Source organism: Helianthus annuus, chromosome 16, assembly GCF_002127325.2.
Source record: "Helianthus annuus cultivar XRQ/B chromosome 16, HanXRQr2.0-SUNRISE, whole genome shotgun sequence".
NCBI classification, from domain to species: Eukaryota; Viridiplantae; Streptophyta; class Magnoliopsida; order Asterales; family Asteraceae; genus Helianthus; species Helianthus annuus.
Genome location: NC_035448.2, coordinates 58,945,816 through 58,967,598, shown reverse-complemented (window position 1 = coordinate 58,967,598; position 21,783 = coordinate 58,945,816). Strand labels below are relative to the sequence as shown.

Below are 21,783 nucleotides of genomic sequence, written 5' to 3'. Positions count from 1 at the left end.
CAGGCAATCTGTTTTTTTATTTTTTTAATTTGGGAGCCAAGGTTTAAATCGGAACCAAGCTATTAAAAAGGGTTCGGTTTTTATTTTTAACGGTTCAGTTTTGATTTACGGTTTAATCCAAAAACCATCAACACCAAATCGTAAACACTTCGCATTGTCTTTTCAGTTCCAAAACCGCCTCTTGAATGTTTACCACAATACACTATGGTTGTGGTACCTACGAACCCTCCATTTGCACCGTGGTTTTTCAAAATATGTTGTTCTATTCGATTTTGAAGTTTTGTAACATGATTTTTAAAGGGGCCGGTTATTTTGGATGTGTGGTTTAGAGTATCCAACACTCATATCAAAATACAATATTGCAACATGTTTTTTATCTGTGTTAAAACCAACATGTCATAACATGCGACTGGCGTGCTTATTTATGTCCATGTTTCAGTGTAAATTTTGTTCGCATAACTTATAATAATTGTGAAAGTGATAAAAAAAATAACTCAATCACAATAACGGTTTGTGACAACCAGCAACTTCAGGTTAATACTTTAACGGAATCACGGTTAACTTAGACATACATTCATAGCACTGCATTTAACTAGGGTTAGTTAAATGAGTTTACATTGGTAATTCGGGGAATTACCGGACACATACATGTTAATTCTCGAACGTTGGTGACCAACACAGATAATAATTATAGACGGACGGTTTATACGAAACTTATGTTTTGAATGACAAATATGTGAACTACATGCTTTAATTGTAAATTACATGTTATTATGTGCTTTATGTGAAAGTTGCCTAGTTAGGGGTGCATTATGGATAATTTAGGAACCTTAATAACCCTAAACCCTCCTCTCAAATCAATCATACGATAGTTTTATCATTTCTCTAATCATCACCTCCAATCATTCCTCTAATAATTTGGCTACACCAAGTTCTCCAATCTTTGATCTTTCAACCTTTCAAGAACAATCTTTACATGAATCATAGGTAAGTGTTTATGATTATACGTTGTTGTTCTTGTTCATTTGATTTCATGCAAGCCCTTGTCCTCTAAACAATGGCCCTTTGTTTACTTGTTTATGCTTAAATGATTGTGTTATATGAATGTGTAAACCGTTTACCAAGAATATGGACGTTATTGATATGCTAATTGACATGTTAGTACTGTAAATCTGTGAATTGATTTGTAACATTGTAGAACTGCAGCAACTATTACATTGATGTTGGTTTTTGTGCGATTAGGGTTTACATTGAGGTTGAGTCAATCCGTATTTATCAAGTCTCCGAACTTGTAAAATAAGCATCAGGGTTTACTTGTGTACAAGGTCTGAATTTAACTTTGCATGAACGAAAAGGTCCAACTTTGTTAAGGTATGATATAAGGGATTCGACCTTATTAAAGTAGGGTGTAAGTGTCCGAGTTTGAGAGGACCTCTATGCTCCGAGTTCACAAAAAAAAATAACAAGGTCCGGGTTTGGCGTGGGAATGTATAATTAGGGTTTTTGTTGAAAATAAAAGAAGTGAATCCGAGTTTACTTTGGATTCCACTTGTTTATATGGTCCGAGTTTAGGAGGGGAGGGATTGTCAGAGTTTTCTTCTTGTCACGCAAATGTAAGATCTTATCATACATGAGGTATAACTTCCGAGTTTATATAGTTTAGGTGAAAGATCCGAGTTTGATTGAAGTGGTCCGGACATGTTTAAATGCCCACCGCATGGCTTTTACTGAGAAACTTAATGTGAGTTTAGAGGATTTGTGAGTGATCCGAATATATATATATATATATATATATATATATATATATATATAAGCTTATGGAGCCGCTAAAATGAAAACCACATCCAGTTATAAGAACCATGAGAACCACTCTCCACCAATCATATTTTGCCAATGAAAAGAGTAGTTTGGTCATTTACCCCAAATGTCTAATCTCACCCTCTCTCTTCATTTAAATCTGACACTCTCTCTCTTTATTTAATTCTCACCCCAGTTTTGAAATTAGCTTCCAATTATGGAACACCCTAATCGTTTCAATTCCCATTTCTATTTTGTTAAGAAATAAAGACCCTAGTTCTTCATTTGAGGAATTAGGGTATTTTAATTCCCCCAAATCGTACAATTTCAATTTGATCATTTAGAAAATTTCAACGATGGAAGGTGAGAAATTGATGAAGTCTGGAGGTGAGAGTAGGGTAAAAAGAGAGTGGGAGGAGATTCAGTTGGAACTTTTGATGAAGATCGTGTCTTTCATGGATGATCGGACGGTGATCGTTGCTTCTGGAATTTGTAGTAGATGGAGAAATGTTATTTGCAGTGAAGTTTCTCGTATTTCACTCTCTTGGTATCTTTTCTTCATCTTTTTTTATGTCTTTGATTGTTTACAGTTTGTTTCTGTGATTGGTTTGTGTGGATTTTGTGTATGATGTTCAAGATTTTCTTTTAAATGTTGATTCTATGACTATGTTCATGGGTCCGTTTAATCGTCTCCTTTGAAACGGGTCAGTTAAAACGGTTTTGGCTAGACTTAGTAGTCCATTATGGTTGGGTTGGGTTGGGCTGTGCTAGTTGTATAGTTTTCTATTATTTCATCTTGATATATTTATGAACTTTGGCCCTCATGTATATCATTTTCAATTCTAATAAAAACAAAAGGTGCACAAATAACATGAACAAGTTGGTGCTTTCTCTTGCTCCAAAGCTCACAAAACTAAGGGGTTTGACCCTTCGGCAAAAGTTTGAACCGCTGCTTGATGATGATATAGTCGAGACCATTGCTAATAACTGTCATGATTTGGAGGATCTTGACCTCAGCATAAACTCTAAACTTGGTGATCCGTCATTCCGTCCCTTTCTGCTTTGGCCCGTGGCTGGCCAAACTTAACTAAGCTCAACATCAGTGACTGCTCAGGTTTTAGTGATGATGGTCTCGAGTTTGTTAGTAGTCGCTGTAGAAAGTTGAAGATTTTGAACCTTTTTGGGTGTGGGAAAGGACGGCGGAGGGTAGGTTTTTTGAACCTGCAACCCCACTTTTGCAGCCTTTTGATTATCGGATAATCTGAGCCAAAACCCGTTTTTTTTCGAGATACACTTTGTTTTGATGTTGTTGTTTTTTATTTTCCCCCCTTGTCGATGATGATAACAATATATTTGAGACACCTCCCGAGTTTGCTACTTCTGGGTGCGTTCATTTTTGCGTAAAAAAGTTTTTGTAAAAAAAAAGTTAAACCCTAAACTTTTTAACGAAACTGTAAACTTTTTAACGTAAAACTTAAAAACGTAAAACGTAAAAAGTTTTACGTAAAACGCAAAACGTAAAACGTAAAAAGTTTTACGTAAAACGTAAAACGCAAAAATTTTAACGTAAAACGCAAAAAGTTTTACGTAAAACGTAAAAAGTTTTACGTAAAACGTAAAAAGATTAAAAAGTTTAACGTAAAACGTAAAAAGTGTAAAAAACGGCGCGTTAAAAAAAGTCATAAAAATGGCGCGTTAAACCGACGTGTAAAAAAACGTGTAAAAAACGTCGTGTAAAAAAACGTGTAAAAAACGGCACGTGAAAAAAAGTGTAAAAAACGACGCTTGAAAAAACGGCGCGTTCAAAAAATGACCGTTGAAAAAGCTCGGCATAAAAACGGCGCGTTAAAAAACGACGCTTGAAAAAGCCCGGCGTGTTAAAACCGTCACGCAAAAAAATTGACTTGTTAAAAAAATTTGAATTTAAAAATTCTTTTAATAAAAAAATTCTTTTTAATAAATGAAAAGTAATATAATAAAACAAAAAGTAATAAAAAATAATAAAAACAAAATTAAGTAATTTTACTAAACTACCCTTTTGGATTAAAATATTAAAGACATAATAAGACAAAATGTATTTAATATTCATTTTAGTTACTTTTAATCTAATCCATCCATCTTTTTGATCTAATGATTAGGAACTGGTTCTCGCGGTTCTTACAACTAGAGGTGGTTAAAGTACATCACGGCTTAACGTACATCACGTACGACAGGTAATTACGCACGTTCATTTTAAAATCACGCACGTTATAACTCAAAAATCGAAAATCACGCATGTTGAAACACAATAATCACGCATACTGAAAACATTAATCACGCATGTTATAGAACAAATCAAGCACGTTGTCGTACGTGAAGTACGTTAAGCCGTAATATACGATATACTTTTTCTATATATATATATATGAGTAACAATTATCCATGCACATGTGCATATGTATCGTTTCTTTGACATATTCCGTAATACATTACTAATATCAGACAATTGCACTTTCATTTACACTACCATTCATAATACACTACTTTTTACATTAACAATTACATGTGCATCTATATGTATGAACTTGTTATAACATTAACAACACTAGAAATGCACATGTGCATCTATATGTATGAACATGTTATAACGTATTTTGGTACACCACTTTGAATACACTTTCCCTTTCAGCTATCATACCATCCATAATACACTACTATTACCTCCTACCATCCGTAACACAATACCATTGCCTCCTACCATCCTAATACAATACCATTACCAATATTTCACTTTATTACATGTACATCAACACCCTTTATACCATCCAAACAACATATTACATCATAAAGTGACAAATATAATCAAACCATCAACCACTAGATATAACGGGTGTGTGTTGGGTGTGATATGTTTTTATTTATATTTTAAGCCCTTTTTAACACATTAATCAAGTTTTAAATTTATAAAACACGATATTCTACTAACACTAAACACACACATGGGCAAGTGTACCCATCATGAGCGTAGTATAGCGTTGGTAAGATACCGAGGTCATCCAAGGACACAAGAGCTTTAAGTACCGGCTTATCCACAACGTCTAATCAAATCAAAATTTTTAGAAAAGGTTTTAAACATGAAAATAAAAACTAAAATGCTGAAAATAAAAATAAAAATAAAAACAGATAGACAAGATGAATCAGTTGGATCCGACTCGCCTTTAATGTAACCTTTGATGATTTCCGCACTTTTGCACTTTCTAAGAGATTATCTTAGTTATAGTAGTAGGCCCTTCTTTTGAAGGTGACGTGACCCTCAACCCAGTGGTTTGAATCAGCAATGATACAATCCCAAAGGGTCGGAATATTGAAAGATAATTAATTAAGTTATTAATGCGTAAAGTGGTAGGCCCCTCTTTTGAAGGCGACGTTACCCTCGGCTAAGTGGTTTGAGTCAGCAGGAATACAATCCCAAGTAGCCGGTTTAATGTATTAATAGTAGTTTACATATGAGGGGATCAAGCCATTCGCACCCCCATTATCCAATACTAGTGGGTATTGAAGGAGGTCCTACTAAGCTTGACCCAGGTCCTTGCAGGATCTATCCACTGAACAAGGCAAGAACCTTACCAAACCATTCCCTTAACCCCCCACCAGGTAGCCAACATATCTCTATATAGACCGTAGAGATATGAATGGTGAAAATCTTTTACTTTATATAGACAGTAAGGTAATGCCAAGACACCACGGACAAATGATAAAGAAGTTTCACCTTCAACATAAGAAACTAGTTATTAAAGTCATTAATACAAAACCAAATAAAAAGTGCGAAAAGATTAAAAATCAAAAGTATTACATTAAATGCTTGTCTTCGCCAAGTGATGTAAGAGACTTAGCCAAACATGGCCTTTGATTAACAAGAACTCTTACGATCAATCTTGGATCCCGAGACTACTACATACACTCTAAGGTGGATGATGGATGATGGATGATGGTGGTGGATGTGGGTGTTGTAGTGGTGGTGGAGTAGTGGCAAAGTGGGAAAGAGGTGGTTTGCCAAGGGATGCCTTTGAAGTGATCCAAGCACCCCTATTTATAGCCTGAACAGAAGCTCGGCCATGGCCCCGTGTCCGCTGGACACGGCCCCGTGGCCTTCCACTTTCTCTTCCTTTATTAATTGCTCTTGTCTACATTAGGCTCCACACGGCCCCGTGTTCGCTGGGCACAGCCCCGTGTGCAGAAGCGTATCTGTACTATCAAGATTCTGCAAATCTTAGCGTTGACCACGCCCCCGTGTTGGGAATAGAAGCTTCCATAGCTTTGTCCATTTCTGCAGACACCTGACCACGCCCCGTCCTAGCTGGGCACGGGCCGTGGTCAGCCTTCTGTTTCTTGTTTTTGCTTGGGGAGATGTTGTCGAGGGGTCGGGCATGCCATGTTCACTCCTTTTCTTTGTATTTATGTTAGATTTTGCTACATATTTGTTCCTTTTGTTTATTTAAGCTCGTTTGGTCCTGAAAATACAAAAGAAAAACAAAAGCACACTTTTTCCAACATTAGTACTAAAAAATGGTTAGTTTTATGACCCAATTGATGTAATTTATATGTTGCATTTTACACACATCAATAACTAACCAAAACACATGTATATGGGCCTACTTCATCACTTAAAATCACAAACTTTTTGCACCAAAACACGTTATATCATGGTTATACATAATGATGCATATGTGCATTCTTAATATTGGTAATGTAAAAAGTAGTGTATTGCGGATGGTAATGTAAATGAAAGTGCATTTTTCTACTACTGGTAATATATTACGGAATTTGTCCAAGAAATGATACATATGCACATGTGCATCCATAACTGTTACTCGAAAAAAAGTTTTTTTTTGTAACGAAATATAGTGATTTTTTTTAGAAAAATATTAAAAAAAATTGTGTGTTTTTTTGGATTTTTTAGGTATTTTTTTTGTGTTCACATTAGTTCTCACGGTTTTCGCAATAAAGGTAGTTCTCGCATTAACCCTACCCTATATATATATATATATATATATATATATATATATATATATATATATATAGGGTAAGGATATTGTAAAAAGGACCTAAAGTGTGAGAAGTGTATTATAACACTATATAACACCATATAAACACCGTATAACACTATGTAACACCATATAACACAATATAACACTATGTAACACTATATGACACTATATAACAATATATAACACTATACATCTATCATAGACATGCTATCAGACAAACTATAGTGTTATATTTGTTATATAATGTTATATAGTGTTACATAGTGTTATATGGTACTATATGATGTTACATATTGTTATACGGTGTTTATATGGTGTTATATAGTATTATATGTAGTGTTATAATACACTTCTCACACTTTGGACACTTTTTACAGGATCCTCTACCTATATATATATATAGAATTGCGCTAAAATAAGAACCACATCGAGTTGTAAGAACCGTGAGAACTTTTTGATCCGGGCGAGGTGGACCAAATTTTTTTTTTCAAAAACGTAGATGCGTGTATTATAAACACATTTGTAAAAAAATTAAAAAAAAATGTAGTGTGTGTAGTTTTGAGCACCACAAGTTTGTGTTTACGGGTACCGTAAATTTTCCGGTAAGATTTACTGTACCCGTAAACACAAACTTGTGGTGCTCAAAACTACACACACGACATTTTTTTTTGAATTTTCTTTTTACAAATGTGTTTATAATACACGCATCTATGTTTATGAAAAAAAATTTTGGTCCACCTCGCCCCGTATGGTGTAGTTCTCACGGTTCTTACAACTCGAGGTGGTTCTCATTTTAGCGGTCCCCTATATATATATATAAATGGCTTAGGTCCGAGTTAAACCTTGACATGTTAATTTCTTAAACTCGGACCTAAGCCATTTATATATATATATATATATATAGAGAGAGAGAGAGAGAAAGGTTAACATACTTCACGGCTTATCATACTTCACGTAGGAGACAATGGTAACCATTGGATCAGGGGTATAATCACGCATGGAACATATAATCACGCATGGGACCACATAATCACGCATGGGACCACATAATCACGCATGGGATCCAAAATCACGCACGTTGTTTTGGTCAAAAAAATAATTACGCATGTTATATATTTCGTGAAGTACGTTAATGTACGTTAAGGCGTGAAGTACATTATACTTTCTCTCTCTCTCTCTCTCTCTATATATATATATATATATATAGTGGAGGGTTCAAATGAGAAGAATTTTTTTGTAAGAAGAAAAAAGAAGAGGTTTCAACCAATAAGAATGCTTCATTTTACTTCATTTAATACTTGCATTTAATTTTAATATAAGGGTATATTGGTAAACTTACAAAAATCATTAATTTGTATTCTTCCCCTTTAATAACTAACTAAATTAAATTTGTAACTCCTTTTCAAAATATATACTTTTTCCAAATTAGAAAAAGAACTTAATTTAAAGTGTAGAATAAATTACTAGTTGTGTAGGATAAATTACGAGTTGTGTAAGATATATTTCGAGGTGTGTAGGATAAATTTTGACTGTGTAGGATAAAATTCTATAATGTATAGGATATATGTTGGAAAATTTTGATATGTGTAGGTTTTGTAGATTATATGTAGGATAATTAATGATTAGTTGACTAATTAATTAAAGAGAGAAAAATTAATGATATGAGTTATAAATGAAATACTATTTTACTAATATGTCCTTTCTTCTTTTTCTTCTTAAATTAAATTTCTTCTCAAATGAACCTTCTCATATATATATATATATATATATATATATATATATATATATATAGGGTAAGGTTCATGCGAGAACCACCCTTATTGCGAGAACCGCGAGAACCAATGTGAACACAAAATAAAATCTAAAAAAAATCAAGAAAGCACTCAAAAATTTTTTTTTATTTTTTTAATATTTTTTAACAAAAAATCGCTATATTTCGTTCCATAAAAAAAAAAAAAAAAAAAAAAAAAAAAAAAAAAAACTTTTTTTTTCGAGTAACAGTTATCCATGCACATGTGCATATGTATCATTACTTCAACAAATTCGGTAATACATTATCAGGAATAGACAATTGCACTTTAATTTACAATACCATTAGTAATACACTACTTTTTACATTACCAATATTCAAAATGCACATGTGCATAATTAGGTATAACCATGATATAACGTGTTTTGGTACAAAAAGTTTGTGATTTTGAATGGAGAAGTAGACCCATATACATGTTTTTTGGTTAGTTATATCTAGTGGTTGATGGTTTGGTTATAGTTGTCAATTTTTTATGTAATATGTTGATTGGATGGTATAAATGGTGTTTACATACATGTAATAAAGTGAAAATATTGTTAATGGTATTGTATTATGGATGGTAGGAGGTAATGGTATTGTATTATGGATGGTAGGAGGTAATGGTAGTCTATTATGGATGGTATGATAGATGAAAGGGAAAGTGTATTCAAAGTGGTGTACCAAAACACCTTATTTCATGTTGATACATATAATGCACATGTGCATTTCTAATATTGGTAATGTAAAAAGTAGTGTATTACATATGGTAGTGTAAATGAAAGTGCAATTGTCTAATATATGTAATGAATTACGGAATTTGTCAAAGAAATGACAGAAATGCACATGTGCATGCTTGTGTATTATGGATGGAATGATAGATGAAAGAGAAAGTAGTGTACCAAAACACCTTATTTCCTGTTGATACATATAGATGCACATGTGCATTTCTAACATTGGTAATGTAAAAGATAGTGTATTACACGTAGTAGTGTAAATGAAAGTGCAATTGACTATTATTTGTAATGAATTACGGAATTTGACAAAGAAACGACACATATGCACATGTGCATGGATAACTGTTACTCGAATTTTTTTTTTTTTTTGAAAATTTTTTTTATTTTTTTTATTAACAAAATATAGCGATTTTTTCAAAAAAAAATAGTAAAAAAATAAAAAAAAAAAATTTTTGGGTGTTTTTTAGATTTTTTTAGGAATTACTGTTTATGTTCACACTGGTTCTCGCGGTTCTCGCAATAAGGGGTGGTTCCTAACGGATCTTTGTCCTATATATATAGGGTAAGGTTCATGCGAGAACCACCCTTATTGCGAGAACCGCGAGAACCAATGTGAACACAAAATAAAATCTAAAAAAAATCAAAAAAGCACTCAAAAATTTTTTTTTATTTTTTTTAATATTTTTTAACAAAAAATCGCTATATTTCGTTCCATAAAAAAAAAAAAAAAAAAAAAAACTTTTTTTTTCGAGTAACAGTTATCCATGCACATGTGCATATGTATCATTACTTCAACAAATTCGGTAATACATTATCAGGAATAGACAATTGTACTTTAATTTACAATACCATTAGTAATACACTACTTTTTACATTACCAATATTCAAAATGCACATGTGCATAATTAGGTATAACCATGATATAACGTGTTTTGGTACAAAAAGTTTGTGATTTTGAATGGAGAAGTAGACCCATATGCATGTTTTTTGGTTAGTTATATCTAGTGGTTGATGGTTTGGTTATAGTTGTCAATTTTTTATTTAATATGTTGATTGGATGGTATAAATGGTGTTTACATACATGTAATAAAGTGAAAATATTGTTAATGGTATTGTATTATGGATGGTAGGAGGTAATGGTATTGTATTATGGATGGTAGGAGGTAATGGTAGTGTATTATGGATGGTATGATAGATGAAAGGGAAAGTGTATTCAAAGTGGTGTACCAAAACACCTTATTTCATGTTGATACATATAATGCACATGTGCATTTCTAATATTGGTAATGTAAAAAGTAGTGTATTACATATGGTAGTGTAAATGAAAGTGCAATTGTCTAATATATGTAATGAATTACGGAATTTGTCAAAGAAATGACAGAAATGCACATGTGCATGCTTGTGTATTATGGATGGAATGATAGATGAAAAAGAAAGTAGTGTACCAAAACAACTTATTTCCTGTTGATACATATAGATGCACATGTGCATTTCTAACATTGGTAATGTAAAAGATAGTGTATTACACGTAGTAGTGTAAATGAAAGTGCAATTGACTATTATTTGTAATGAATTACGGAATTTGACAAAGAAACGACACATATGCACATGTGCATGGATAACTGTTACTCGAAATTTTTTTTTTTTTTTATTTTTTTTGAATTTTTTTTTATTTTTTTTATTAACAAAATATAGCGATTTTTTCAAAAAAAATAGTAAAAAAATAAAAAAAAAATTTTGGGTGTTTTTTAGATTTTTTTAGGAATTACTGTTTGTGTTCACACTGGTTCTCGCGGTTCTCGCGGTTCTCGCAATAAGGGGTGGTTCCTAACGGATCTTTGTCATATATATATATATATATATATATATATATATATATATATATATATATATATGTATTGAAAAAATGCTAAAAGAGTAACTAAAATATATGTACAAGATACGAAATTAGGCCACTTATAGGTCTTATAGGTCTGATACAAAACAGGGAAAACATGATTGATTGCTAGCATATTGTACGAACGCAAGCCGTAAGTTTCACGATTCCTCCTTTAAATGTTTTTACTTTAAAAAATTCTAGGGGAGATACCTGTTACATAATGGTATGATAGTTATAGAGTGAAATCAACTAGATCACGTGCACATAAGCGTGTGCATTAGTAATAGCCAATAGTCACAATAGACACCGGGGAACAATTTGATAGATCTATCAAGTCTAGGCATGCTCCACTCCTCCTCCGTGAAACCCTACAGAAGTGCTTTAGTGTCCCACAAGTCGCAAGGCACTAAGTGGCCTGATACGACGGATAACATTGTCGAGGTTTGGTTACTAGCTTATTGTGACAAATATATTAATGTACTTGCAAAACATTAATGATCAAGAATTTCACTGACCTTATGCATATCGGTTTTAATACAAAGTTTATCAAATGTTTTCAAGATTCGTTTGTGACAAAACAAAACACCTGAACTCGTCGACATTATTGTTGACTTTTTACTTAGCATGTATTTCAGGAAAGTAAAAGGCTTACATGGTATGGACGTCAAAAACAAGGATAACAAGGAACGATGCCTCTTTGGAGGGTTTGCCTTATATATTCTGCCCTCTTTCAGAATATAGGGGTTAAAGCCTTGTTTCAAAAATCTGTATTTTGTTTAAAGTATTTTGGGAAACGTGTAGTTCATGCTTCATGTATGAAAAACAAAACACTTTGGTTTGTATTATTATTTCAAATATTATATACAATTGGCATCATTGTTTATTTTAATTCATGTAGATGTTTACACTATCGAATGCTATGGAAATCTTTCATAATCACACCCTGCGGTTCTTCTACGAGGGGGTATGAAAGATTGGTATCAGAGCTTCGATTGTAGTGAACTAGAATCCTTCTCGAGTCTAAACTACAATCACCATACTAGGACGCTCTCACGAAACGAATTTTTACAAGAATGAAAAGTTTTCATTGCATTGCATCAAACAATGTCCTCGACTTTTCATTACATTGTAACATACAAGGTCCATTACACGGTTTAGTCTATAGAAGGTAGACAAGATACAATAAGTTGATCCACTTGGAATAACTAGGATAACACACGAGGATTAGTCTATAGAAGGTAGACAAGATACAATAAGTTGATCCACTTGGAATAACTAGGATAACACACGAGGACTTTACGTGATTTAATATTTATATATAATAAGTAAAATCTATTTATATATATATATATATAGGGGGCTGCTAGAATGAGAACCACCTCGAGTTGTAAGAACCGCGAGAACTACACCCCACGGGTGGGCGTTCACCACGATTTTTTTTACAACTAGATGTGTAAATTATAAACACAGCCGTAAAAAAAAATTTTAAACGCCGCGGCCGGGGGGGGTAGTTTTTTACACCACAAGTTTGGTGTTTTTAATTTTTTTTTCTTTTTTCTTTTTTCTTTTTTTTTCACCAAACTTGTGGTGTAAAAAACTACCCCCCCCCGGCCGCGGCGTTTAAAATTTTTTTTTTTTACGGCTGTGTTTATAATTTACACATGTAGTTGTAAAAAAAATCGTGATGAACGCCCACCCGTGGGGTGTAGTTCTCGCGGTTCTTACAACTCGAGGTGGTTTTCATTCTAGCGGCTCCCTATATATATATATATATACATATATATATATATATATATATATATATACATAGGGGGCTGCTAGAATGAGAACCACCCCGAGTTGTAAGAACCGCGAGAACTATACCCCACGGAGCGCCGTTCGCCGCGATTTTTTTTTTACAAGTAGATGTGTGCATTATAAACACGGCCGTAAAAAATCACGGCGAACGGCGCTCCGTGGGGTGTACTTTTTTACACCTCAAGTTTGGTGTTTTTTAATTTTTTTTCTTTTTTCTTTTTTTTTCACCAAACTTGAGGTGTAAAAAAGTACACCCCACGGAGCGCCGTTCGCCGTGATTTTTTACGACCGTGTTTATAATGCACACATCTACTTGTAAAAAAAAATCGCGGCGAACGGCGCTCCGTGGGGTGTAGTTCTCGCGGTTCTTACAACTCAAGGTGGTTCTCATTCTAGCGGCTCCCTATATATATATATATATATATATATATATATATATATATATATATATATATATATATATATATATATATATATAGGGGAAGGTTCATTTGAGAAGAAATTTAATGTGAGAAGAAAAAGAAGAAAGGGCATATTAGTAAAATATTATTTCATTTATAACTCATATCATTAATTTTTCTCTCTTTAATTAATCAGTCAAATAGTAATAAATTATCCTTCATATAATATACAAAACCTATACATATCAAAATTTTCCTACATATACCCTACACCTTATAGAATTTTATCCTACACAGTCGAAATTTATCCTACACAACTCGAAATATATCCTACATAACTCGTAATTTATCCTACACAACTAGTAATTTATTCTACACTTTAAATTAAGTTGTTTTTTTAATTTGGAAAAAATATATATTTTGAAAAGGAGTTACAAATTTAATTTAATTTATTATTAAATGGGAAGAATACAAATTAATGATTTATGTAAGTTTACCAATATACTCTTATATTAAAATTAAATGCAAATATTAAATGAAGTAAAATGGAGTATTCTTATTGGTTGAAACTTCTTCTTTTTTCTTCTTACAAAAAAATTCTTCTCATTTAAACCCTCCACTATAAATATATATATATATATATATATATATATATATATAGGTATATATATATATACCTATAGGGAGCCGCTAAAATAAGAACCACCCCCAGTTGTAAGAACCGTGAGAACCATTCTCCACCAATCATATTCAGCCAACAAAAAGGGTAATTTGGTCATTTAACCCATATGTCAATTCTGTCTTTCTCTCTCTGTCAGCATTTCATCCATCTCACCTCTCTCATCTCTCTTAAATTATCCTTCACCCCCAAAATCTCTGTCTCTCTCTATAACAAAACCCACCGGCCGAATAATGTTCTTCACCCCCACTTTCTTGATTCCAAACTAATCGCCGGCCACCCCCAAACAGAGGCGGAAGGCGGTGGTGGGCATCTGTTTCACGGCGGCGGTGGCACGGTGACGGCGGTGCCACCGTGAACCCTCTCCGGTGAACCTCTCATCCCTCTCATCTCTCTCTCTCTCTTTGTAATCCTTCTCCGGCGATGATTCTGGCCACACACATTTATCTTCCTCTCAAGTTTGAGAGAAAATCGGAGGGGAGAAAGAAAGTGCCGGAGAAAGAGAGATTGGCTCGTGGTGTCTGAAAGTTAGGACACCGCCGCCACCGTCACTGTCTCCTCCGCCGCCGTTCAACACCGTTTAACGGAGATAAAACCCTAGGATGCCGCCGCCGCACAGGGGGGTGGTGTGTGGTGTCTGAAAATTGTCCGGTTCCGACGACAGGTATGGTTTGGTCCCCGGTGGTGCTGGTCGTGCCGTTTGATGTCGGTTGTGCCGGTGATTGGGTGGCGGTTGGATTTTTGTTTTTTGAATGTTGAACAATCTTGACTCTGTTTTTACTTAGATCTTGGTATGATTTGTTTTTATTTTTGGATTTGCAAGAAGATAGGTGGGTGTTGATATTTGGATCTTTAATTTGTGGGTTTGATTTTGCAATCTCAGATCTTTTTATTTGTGGGTTTGATTTTTGCAAACAGTGAACTTGGATTTGAAGTTTGAAAGGGCAATCGTTCTAAATGCCCCTGTTTCTTGATCTATGATTTAAATGAAGTTTGTGTTCTTTTGAATCTGTTGGTTTTGATACAGGTTTGAATCTGTTTGAATGATGTTCTTGTTTCCTTTTGAATGTTTAAATCAGTTGAATCCGGTGCCTTATTGAATCGGCGGTTTGAATCTGTTTGAACCTGCAACCCCACCTTGCAGCCTCTGATTGTCGGAAAATCTGAGCCGAAACTTCGTTTTTTTCAAGAATCCACTCGTTCTTTTGTTTTTTGTTTGTTGGGTTTTTTTTGAGGCGTCGATGATGATAGCAAACTATCTGAGACACCTCCCGAGTATGCCATTTTCTGGGTGCGTTGGTTTTTGCGTAAAAACGCTTTTGTAAAAAAAAAAGTTAAACCGTAAGCTTTTTAACGTAAAACGTAAAAACGTAAAACGTAAAAAACCGTAAAAACGTAAAACGTAAAAACGTAAAACGTAAAAAGCTTGACGTGAAACGTAAAAAGTTTTACGTGAAACGTAAAACGTAAAAAGTTTTACGTAAAACGTAAACTTTTTTATCGTAAAACGTAAACTTTTAACGTAAAACGTAAAAAAAACGGCGCGTTAAAGCGTAAAAATTTTAACGTAAAACTTAAAAAAACGGCGCGTTAAAACGTAAAAAATTTAACGTAAAAAACGGCGCGTAAAAAAAACGATTCTTGAAAAAGCCCGGCGTAAAAATCAGCGCGTTTAAAAAACCGGCGCTTGAAACGTAAAAAACCGGCGCGTAAAACGTAAAAAACGTTAACGTAAAAACTTTTTACGTTCCGTAAAAAAACGCTCGTAAAAAAACGAGGCGTAAACGTTCCGTAAAAAAACGCTCGTAAAAAAACGGGGCGTAAAAAACGTAATATAAAATCTGTTTTTTAATCATTAAAAAAAATTATCATTAAAAACCGGCGCGTAAAAACCCGGTGCGTAAAACGTAAAAATTATCGTTAACGTAAAAACCCAGTGCGTAAAACGTAAAAAACGTTAACGTAATTAAACCCGGTGCGAACACTAATGTCACACTAATACCAGCGACCACTAACAATGAAGTTGTGGCGTGTTAATGCGAAGAAATTAAACCAAAACGTAAAACATATAAAAGAATAACTAAGTCGATCTCGGAGCAGCGCGTTACGTTTAACCTGTCAAACAGTAAAAAAAATAGACGACGTAAAAACGTTTAACCACACACGCACGTGGTATTAACTCACAAAATTTAGAACAAAACGTAAAATAAAAATTTTGTGAAAAATGAAAAGTATAGAGGACCAAACCTAAAACTAAAAAATTGTGAGATTAAATTATAAAAGATGAAAAGTTTTAGGGTTAAAGGTAAAAATAAAACTAATAGTTTTTGGTTAAACGTAAAAATGAAAGGTTTTGAGGTTTTAAGGAAAAATAAATCAAATAGATTTTGGATAAAAAGCAAAAAAATCAATTTAAAAAAAAAAAACTTGAAAGCATAAGACCATAGGGTGTGGGGATAACAAAATACGTCAGGTTAACCCAAAAAAACCCAAAACACTTTTTCTCATAAATTTTAAAATTTTTTAATTGAAGTTAACGAATATCTAAAAAGAATATATTACCCATTTACAAAGTAACAACTACACATATTTTTTAGAGTAAATTACTTCTTGTGTTCTTGTATTTTTTGTGTTTTTAAACACTTGAGTACAAAATCAAAAAGTTTAACGTCCCGAATCTCTAGCCACTCATTTTATAACATTTTGAGTCAAACATTTCATCATTTGTTCAGACTCAAAACATTATAATATATGATGATTAGGGACTCGAGACGTTAACTTTGTTTTTTATTTTGAACTCAAGTAACTAAAACCACTAAAACATACGGACTAAAAAAGGAATTTACTCTATTTTTTAGATTAAACAACTCATTTTGACTTAAATGGAAATATGGTTATCATCTTGCTTGCCTTTTGCTCAGGTTGACTCCCAAGCTCATCTGCAACCTTTGCACGAATGTTCTTTCATGTGAAAATTTCGACCCATTTATTCGACTACTTATTACTTTCAACATGCCAAATGGGTTTAATGGGTTTAAGCAAAAAAGAAAACATGCGAAACATGTTGACAGTCATCCAAAATATATTCCAATATAAAATAACTAAGAGCATTAATATGCAACCGACTTAAATCTTTGCTTTAAGTTTTTATAATATAAAGAGTATAAAAAGTTGGTTGTGAATGGAGAAATAAAATATTACTGTTTATCTATATATTTAAAAGGACAGTGTTTACCCCTATAATTTTTTAATATATTTAGAAAGTAATTGTGAATGGAGCAAAAAGAAAAGTTAATGATAAAGGTATAAAAGAATATTATTTAATTGAAAATAAAAGATAAGATATAGTGTTTTTTAGTTTAATTTAGGAAGAAAAAAAAATAATAGAATGGATGTGAATGCTTTAAGTCATCATCCCTGGCTACGCTGCACATTTTATACCTTTAAATCTAGGCACATTTTTTTGACTTGATCATAGAAGTTTTCTTATCGGTCATGGATTTTATTGTCGATTTAGTGGCCCTTGATACACCTTTATTATGTTTTTTACCTAAAAAAAGGTTGATATTGCATATGACTACAAATTGTTGCGAGTGTTCTTAGCTCTTAGTCCACCATCAACCAAGGAAATTCATGATAGACGGAAATAAAGTTGTTTAAAAAGTTCTTTAGCAGTTCTGTTTAACTGCCTTGATTGACCTTTAGCCTGTTAAAGGGTTGTTTGTTTCACAAGAAAATATTTAAATGGTTATGACCTCTAATTGGTCAAACACTTGTATCCTTAACAGATAACATTAGGGTGAAGGGAGTGGTTACTTAATGGAATACATAAACTCTTAATTCACTCAATCACATAACGTCATGTCAATTGTTTACCTAATGCTAAAAAACGTTGACGGTGGTTTGCCTACTAGGGTTTAGGTAAACTATTTAAAAAAAAAAGAAAAATGTATGATTGGTTAATAAGAAATAGACCCCACCACACACCCTCTCTCTACCCCTTTCCCTCCCTTCACCACCGAATCGGTGAACCTTCACCAAAAACACCCTCAATTCGGTAATCTTGATCGACAAAAATGGTTGGCAGTGATAGGGGGTCAGTATCGAGTAGGTTTACCGCCGCCACTCCATTCACCCTTAAACATCGTACTGGCTCTTAATGATTCATACCTTTTACTTGTCCAGTACTTAATAGTTCAAACAACCTACTGATTCATCCTACTGGTTCCCAAGAATGGACCATTCAGAAGTTCTCAAAAAGCCTCAGGTAAGAAACCGAATTAATGACAGCCACAACAAGCAGAATAATTCTGCTATTTCTCTATTTAAGTAGTTTTCTGTGTTTCATATTTTTCTCTAATCCACCGTAATACTCAGTAGCAGATTTTAAAGCATATAAATTAACTGAATAAAAACATAGGGTTTATAAGCTGTAATCCAGTCATGTGTCCAGTATGAACATAAAATCCATACAGACGAGTACAAACTGGATACAAAAACTCACTATCGCAAACGTAGAAATTGCCTCAAAACATTTCCAACAGGAGTTTTGGGACAGAGTGCGTTTGCAAAATTAATAACAATGGAAATATTAAAATAATATATCAGTAATAAAAGGGCCTAAAACATCAGTAATCAGAATCAGGCGAGTGATACTGATTGAAATTTCATATTGCAAGTTTGAGTAAAATTAACCGACTGGACCGTCGAAAATTCTAAATCCAATCAAGAAGCTGTCTTGCTTTGAAAAAATCATACAAACATGTTTAGAATATGGGAGATCGAAGAGGTTGTAGAGGATGATTGTGAACGTTTCTGAAGCGACTGCTGCTATTTGAAGGAGATTTTAGGGTTTCAATATTGGTATATTTTTATACGAGGCCCATTAGAGTGGTCCATTTTTTTATAATAGGCCCATTGGTCTGTGAGTTTATTTTCACCACTTAAGAGATAATATTAAGATAAGACCATTACCAAATGCAATAGAATGGCAGATAAACGGTTAACAAGCTTGGTCAAAACCTCCTTTTGAATAATAAAACCAATCATACCAAAAACAAAGCTATGGTGCTTCGAAGTCAAAAGATTTATATGCACGAACCGCTACACTTTGTTCAAGAAATTGACAACTTTGGGGGCAAGACCCCTAAATGTATCAAAAGCAAAGAGAATGAAGACATGTTGATTCTCAACATAAATTTCCATGGTCTGCCTTCAACATAGCTTGGCCAGTCACAGACCGATTGTCCTTGAGCCCAACAAAAGGTGACGCCCTGTTAAAGTCCACACAAGTGTATTTCCACATGCTCACCCGTTAACAATAAACAACTTATTGAAATACCTGAAAGAAAAAAATATATAATATAATATATTAGTGATAAATCATTGCTACCTATTGATTGACTAAGCTATGCATTGGTCTGCTCTCACGTAGTATCTTTTTAAAAAAAATCATATTTTAAATACTCTTTTTAAATGCATCTTCTTCTTCAATTTATAATATCGCTGAAAAAAATATAAACTCCGATTGTTTCTTCTTCCTTCACACTTATACCATCTTTGTTCATTTTAACATCATAAGAGCTAGAGGAACGAGGGTTAAGGTAGTAAAAAATCTCGACTAACAGAGAAATTGGGGTAGCTGGAGGGTCAACGGACCCTCATGACCCTTTTGTGGTTTCGCTCCGGTGCGAGACTGCACTATCTAGTTACTAATCACCAACTGCTAGTTCTTAATTCAAATATGATATGTATATCCCATTTCTATATTATTTAGGGAAAGTTGAAAATACAACACGCTAACTCTTTCAAAAAAAATATGTTTGAAAAAAAGAGTAAATTGTCATTTTCGTCTCTGAGGTTTGATTAAAATTGCAGCTTTAGTCCAAATATTTTTTTTTTGCCATTTTAGTTCAAATAGTTTTGTTTTTTTTTTTTTTGCCATTTTAATCCCTGACTTTGTCATTTTTTGTCATTTTCATCGACTACCGCCACCATCTCCCACCACCCACCCCATCACAACCTTCTATCATCGTCGCCACCTGCCTGCACCGTCACCATCCACCCACCCACTCCACCACCTACCATTTCCACCACCACCGGCCATTTCCCCGCTACCCACGTCATCAACCAACACTGTCGCCATCAACGTAAAATCAACAACCACCGCCATCATCTTCACTGTAAACCGGCACAACACCATCCCATACCATCACACATGCAAAAAAAGAAAGAAAAATGTGGTTTGGCCAAAATTCACATAAGTTAACTAAATTTTTTTAGTGGAGTTAGTGGGTTTGATGAAAATGACAAAAATGATAAAAGTCAGGGACTAAAATGGTAGAAAATAAAACTATTTGAACTAAAATGGTAAGAAAAAAAACTATTTGAATTAAAGTGTCAATTTTAGTTTTACTCTTGAAAAAAAAAAACCTTGAAGACCCAAGTGGGGATTTTCTTACATCATCAAATCACTATCTAACCTAGCAGTTTGGATGTCCACTTATCTTACGAGGCCCATTAGAGTGGTCCATTTTTTTATAATAGGCCCATTGGTCTATGAGTTTTTTTTAACCACTTAAAAGAGATAATATTAAGATAAGACTATTACGCGATGCAATAGAATGGCTGGTAAACGGTTAACAAGCTCGGCCATAACCCCTTTTTGAATAACAAAACCAATCATACCAAAAACAAAGCTATGGTGCTTCAAAGTCAAAAGATTTATGTGCACGACGCTACACTCTGTTCAAGAAATTGATAACAATGGGGACAAGACCCCAGATGTATCAAAAGCAAAGAGAATGAAGACATGTTGAATCTCATCATAAGTTTCTATGATCTGCCTCCAACAAAAGGTGACGCCCCGTTAAGGTCCACACAAATGTGTTTCCACATGTCCGCCCGTTAACAATAAACAAATTGAAATACCTGAATGAAAAAAAAAATATAATATAATATATTAGTGATAGATCATTGCTACCTATTGATTGACTAAGCTATGCATAGGTCTGCTCTCACGTAGTATCTTTTTTAAAAAATCATACTTTAAATACTTTTTTTAAATGCATCTTCTTCTTCAATTCATAATATCGTTGAAAAAAATAATAAACTCCGATTGTTTCTTCTTCTTTCACACTTATACCTTCTTTGTTCATTTTAACTTCATAAGAGCGAGAGGGACGAGGGTCAATGTAGTAAAAAATCTCGACTAACAGAGAAATTTGGGTAGCTGGAGGGTCAACGGACCCTCTTGACCCTTTTGTAATTTCGCTCCTGCACGCGGTTGCACTATCTAGTTACTAATCACCAACTGCTAATTCTTAAATTCAAATATGATATGTATATCCCATTTCTATATTATTTAGGGAAAGTTGAAAATAAAACACGCTAACCCTTTCAAACAAAAATATGTTTGAAAAAAAAATAAATTATCATTTTAGTCCCTGAGGTTTGATTAAAATTGCAACTTTAATCCAATTTTTTTTTTGCCATTTTAGTCTAAATAGTTTTGTTTTTTTGCCATTTTAGTCCCCGACTTTGTCATTTTTTGCCATTTTCATCAACTACCGCCACCACCTCTCACCACCCACCCCATCACAACCTTCTATCATCGCCACCACCTGCCTGCACCGTCACCACACACCCAACCACCCACCATTTCCACCACCACCGGCCATT

The 21,783-nt window shown here is 33.7% G+C and overlaps 1 protein-coding gene across 1 annotated transcript; it reads left to right on the top strand.

The window, feature by feature from the left end:
- The first annotated feature begins 1,984 nt into the window (after nucleotides 1-1,984).
- On the top strand, nucleotides 1,985-3,974 carry LOC110882284 (F-box protein SKP2B). Its single transcript, XM_022130347.2, is given in 4 exon segments — nucleotides 1,985-2,344; nucleotides 2,656-2,842; nucleotides 2,845-3,003; nucleotides 3,936-3,974. Coding segments are annotated over 4 exon segments (576 nt in total). The 5' UTR covers nucleotides 1,985-2,153.
- The last annotated feature ends 17,809 nt before the right edge of the window (nucleotides 3,975-21,783 follow it).